Below are 4543 nucleotides of genomic sequence, written 5' to 3' on the forward strand. Positions count from 1 at the left end.
CGCAGAACATGCACCTCTTCCCGTCGCGGTCGGGCAGCACCTGCAGGGAGAGGACACAGGTCAGAGTTTCCCTCCCTGTCCCCCACCTTATCGCTACTTTCTTCAGCTATAAGATTGGCTCTTCCAGGCTCATGGATGTGAAGTTGCTGGGTTCTCCCCATCCTGGGGCGTGAAAGGGATCTCCTGGGTCTCCTGACCCCGCGCTGAGCGTGGCGTGGGCTGTACCTCCACGCAGCAGTGCTTGTCCAGCACAATGCTCCCCTTCTTCTCCTTCCGTTCTTCGCTCATGTAGTAGGACAGGGCACTGGGCTTCAACGTGAACCACCGCTCTGACCAGTTCCTCCTCAGCTGGCCCTTCTTCCAGAGGTAGCCCTGAGCCCGAGAGACACGGCGATCAAAAACAGGGCAGGGGGAGAAGGATGGGGTTTGTGCCCTGGGACACGTGGGCTCCTTGCCTGTTTGAGCACGTCCTCGATGACCTCCTGGTACACCTCCTCCACAGCCATGCTGACCGCCTCCTGCTCGATGCCTCGCAGGAACCGCCCCGAGTTCACCATGTCCAGGAACTGCCAGACCGTCAGCCCGCCCTGGCCCTGCGGCTCCTGGGAGAGGTAGTCATCCAGCTCGCAGGAGTTCAGCTCCACGTTCATGGCCGTGCAGATCTTCTTCAGCAGGTACTCCACCTGTGGGGACGGGCAACTCAGCAAACCCAGCCCACCAGCCCATTTTGACCAGACCGAGACCCCATCTCTTCCCAGCCTGGAGGTATCACCAGCCTGGAGACCTTTATCCTTGGCGATGGCCAAGGTGCCCCAGGCAGCAGACGGGCTCAGGAGGTTGACATTGGGTTAGATCTTGAGCCACTACTGTGAGGTTTTTCCTTTTAACCACAAAACTAAGATATTTTTGGCTTGTTTGCAGAGTGAGGAAACTTTGCAGAAGCCAAGTGCCTGAGGGAGAAAGGACCAAGGCTGCTGTCCCCCACACACAGCCCGCCTCCAGGTGTCTCCGACCGTGGCCTTGACCCCAGCACTGCTCTGGTTTCTAACTGAAGTTGTAAAAACACCGGGGAGGAGCAGGGGAGAGGTCCCTAAGGAGGAGACGAGCATCATTTTGAAACTGTAAATAAATTGCTTCAAAAAAAGACCTAAAACAGTTGACGTGATGTTGGGAAGACTTATTTCAGCTCAAGTTTTGCTGCCAGGTCTCCTCTACCTGTGGTCTAGGGACTGCGAGGGGTGAGTGACTGCAGAGAGACACGCAGAAGGGTGAAACACAGCAGAGTCCCTGCACCCAGCTACTTAATATAGCTTCTTTTTTTTAAGTTCACCCTTGTAAGCAGAAGATGATTCAGTTTGTCATGGTCTGGGGAACAGGAAACACCTCTCCCGGGGAGCAGGAAGTGCGGTCGCCCTCCTACGTCTGCGCAGCACTGAGCTTCTTGCTTTTTTTCTTTTAGTTGCTTTTCTGCTGATCTCAGGAGGTTGATGGTGTCGAAGTAGACTTGCTCAGCTGAGCTCCTCCTGGTGAGGCCGCTCTTGGCTTCTGAGCTTGTCACTCCTGCCCAGATCTGCCCACCTTCTCTTTGGGGTTTGATCTGACCCCCTTGCAGAAAAAGGAGAACTTCCCCCTCTAAATGCTGGGTGGAATTTGGAGATTTGGAGCTTATTGCCAGCGGCTTTGCAGGGCAAGCCAGGGCAACCTTGCTCTTAACTCTCCGGATGCCGGGCAGGGAGTGAGCACGTGGTGGCAGCAGGCAGGGAGAGGGACAACTGGGACTGCTCTGCCACTGCTGTTGTGGTGGCACGGGGCGGAGGGACACAGCCCTGTCCAGCCTGACAGTGATTTCACGGGAAGGAAACTCTCATCACACCAGATTTTAAGGGTTTCTCATGACCCCCCATGAAAATCAAGAGTCTTCCTCCACCCTCACGCTCAACTCAACCCTTGAGTGAGATGTAAGGGCTTAGGGGAGGGACCAGCCCCAAGAGGAGCTGAGCTGTGGACACTCCTCTGCTGGGGCTCTGAGAACTGGCACATTCATTTCGCAGCAGACAAAAGAATTCATTGGCGTAGGCTTGGACCATGGAAGAGCAACGTGGACCAGCCCACACCTCATGCTCCAACACACCCATATGTGAGAAACTTCAGCGTTTTAGAAGGGACCTCCCAACCGCTGTCAAGTCACCCCCTTCTCCCTGGGCAGCGGGGTGGCCGTGGGCATAGCAGGGGGTGCCTGCGGGACACATCCCCCTCCTCCCACCCTGACCTGCTCCCTCTCACACCCTGGAGCACCACAACTTGCAGAATTTGATGGGACATGCCAGGAAGTGATAATGGGACGCATCATCCCAAAATGGGGCTCTGCCGGTGCACAGAGCCCTGGGAGGATGAGGACGGGGTCAGGGAGAAGCAGGTCCTACCTCGTCTGGCACCATGACAAGAGGGTATTTGTCTTCAGACAGAAAGTTGAAGAGACACCAGAGCTTGAAGGCATCTTGGTGGGATACAACGCTGTTCCCATTCCGGTCGGGCTTGTAATTCTTCTTCGCCGTCAGAGTCCAGCAGAGCTCATCAAAGTTTTCTTTGACAAAAGCACCTTCCTCCACCTGCGGGCAGGAGTCAGGGGGGTGAGGTGGTGCTGCAGGGCTGCAGACGGGGGGTTCTGCAGGGGGACAAATCTCCTGTCCCTTCCAGTGAGAAGCACGAAGCGATTGATATATGGGACCCACGTCTGGTGGGCACTGCTCCATGATGCCAGAGCGGGTGTCCCCAGCATGTCCCTTACACAAGCAAGGCATCCTGGCCGTAGAGAAGATGCTACGGGACCTCTGCACTGTAACACGGCCACGGTGGCTCAGCCATGTCCTGCCGAGCTTTGGAGCACCAGCAGGAACCTCATGGTGAAGCACATCCCAAGCCCACTGCCAAATGGCTTTGGGTCATTCTCCTTATCCAATCTGACCATAAGGACAAGCCGGGGCTCAACGACGGGAAGCGACGGCCCGTGGGCAGGCAGCAGCAGAGGCAGGAAGAAACCAGCCCGGAGAAGAACCTTTGGGTGGCAGAAAGCTGCAAGTCCCTCTTACTAGGAAAATCCACTTCCCCTTCTTGGGCTGCCTCTGAGATTTTAGTAGCCATGGTGAAAACAGAAGAGAAGGGTTTAAAGGTCAGCTCCTAAAGAACCACGTGGGAAACTGGAAGGAATTTGGCTGCTCTGCGAAGAGGAGATTGGGCTGGGCTGACCTTGGGCAGCTGCCTGCCCCGACCAGAGGGAGCTGGGGAAGGTTCTGCCCTCGCTCTCTGCAGACCAGATCCCAGCAGCTGAGATCAGCATCCCTGGACTGGGCTGGGCAGCTCCCGACCAGCTCAGGGCAAGGCAAGGACCAGCCTGGGGAGAGGCACAGCTCAGCTGCAGGGGAGGGAAGGGTTACTGCCCCAGCTCCGGGCCCCTGATTCTCTCAAGCAGAGGGTGGAAGAAAACTGTCAGTCATTTTTCCTCTCCTCACATGCCTGGAGGAAAGGAGCACCCAGCCGCAAAGTCTCACTGTGCCAAACAAAGGTGCCTTTGAGCCACACGTCAATAAGGGAGAGAGCCCCTGCCCACCTCAAGGTCTGCTCCTGCCCCGGCACCTCGTCCTCCTCCCTCTCCTCCTCTTTGCCAAATGAGGCCACACCTCAAATTTGAACAGGGGTGGAGGGTTAAAAAAGACTGATTTCTTTCTCTGAGCCCTTTAGGAAATGTGGGCAGAGATACATCTCCCTTCAAAGCTGGATGGAAAGGGCTGACTTCAACCTTGCCAAGGAGACACCGAATATTAAACATTTCTCACTCATTTCGGCATTCACCTGAGCACTCCCCAACTCTCTGTATCCTTCTTCCACCCATCGAGGCGCGAGATCTCCAAGAGTAGAGGGGAGCGGAGCCAAGAGTGAGACCCGGCGCCGCGGCGTCCCCACCTGAGATGCAGCTGGTTGGGGCAGGGGATGGCCAAAGGGGCTCACCTTGTCCAGGATGTATTTGTTGAGGTACGGCATGTAACCCTGGCTGGACACCGGCCCGTCATCGTCATCGCGGAAATGCTCTTCCAGCGCCACGGGATCGTGGGGGATGCACAGCACCGTGTAGAGGTTGTGAGACAGCACCTGGCCGAGCACAAGGGACAGGGAGAAGGTGAAAAACCTCCAACCCTGCCCCAGCACATCCCCGCCCCAGTCCTGCCCAGAGTCACCTCCCTGCAGCCACAGTGTCAAGGCGAGGTTTGAGTTTGGCAAAGAGAGAAAGGGAAATATTCCCAAATGTAAACCTTAGAGAGCCATTTAGAAACAGCAAAAAATTGAGGATTTCCCCACATTTGTTTCTTATCTTTCTTGGCACATGCAGAACTTTTTTTTAGTTGTTTTTTCATTTTCAGACAGGACATGCTTTGATCTAGAAAAGCTAAGCCACCCTAAGCCGTGTCCTCTGTGATTTCTAGGAAACACAACTCGCGAGCATCTCCAGCTCACGATGCCTGGACATTAGGAAGAAATTCTTCATGGA

General features: G+C 55.5%; 1 protein-coding gene across 1 annotated transcript in view; it reads right to left on the reverse strand.

The window, feature by feature from the left end:
• DEF6 (differentially expressed in FDCP 6 homolog (mouse)) overlaps positions 1-4146 on the reverse strand; it is a gene marked incomplete at both ends in the record, with an annotated part of 6687 nt that extends 2541 nt beyond the window's left edge. Inside the window, 5 exon segments of the mRNA XM_009866843.1 lie at positions 4-40; positions 226-372; positions 456-683; positions 2424-2609; positions 4006-4146. Of these exon segments, the coding sequence (XP_009865145.1) occupies positions 4-40; positions 226-372; positions 456-683; positions 2424-2609; positions 4006-4146 (739 nt within the window).
• Positions 4147-4543: the final 397 nt, after the last annotated feature.

This window comes from Apaloderma vittatum, unplaced genomic scaffold, assembly GCF_000703405.1.
Source record: "Apaloderma vittatum isolate BGI_N311 unplaced genomic scaffold, ASM70340v1 scaffold33073, whole genome shotgun sequence".
Taxonomy (NCBI): domain Eukaryota; kingdom Metazoa; phylum Chordata; class Aves; order Trogoniformes; family Trogonidae; genus Apaloderma; species Apaloderma vittatum.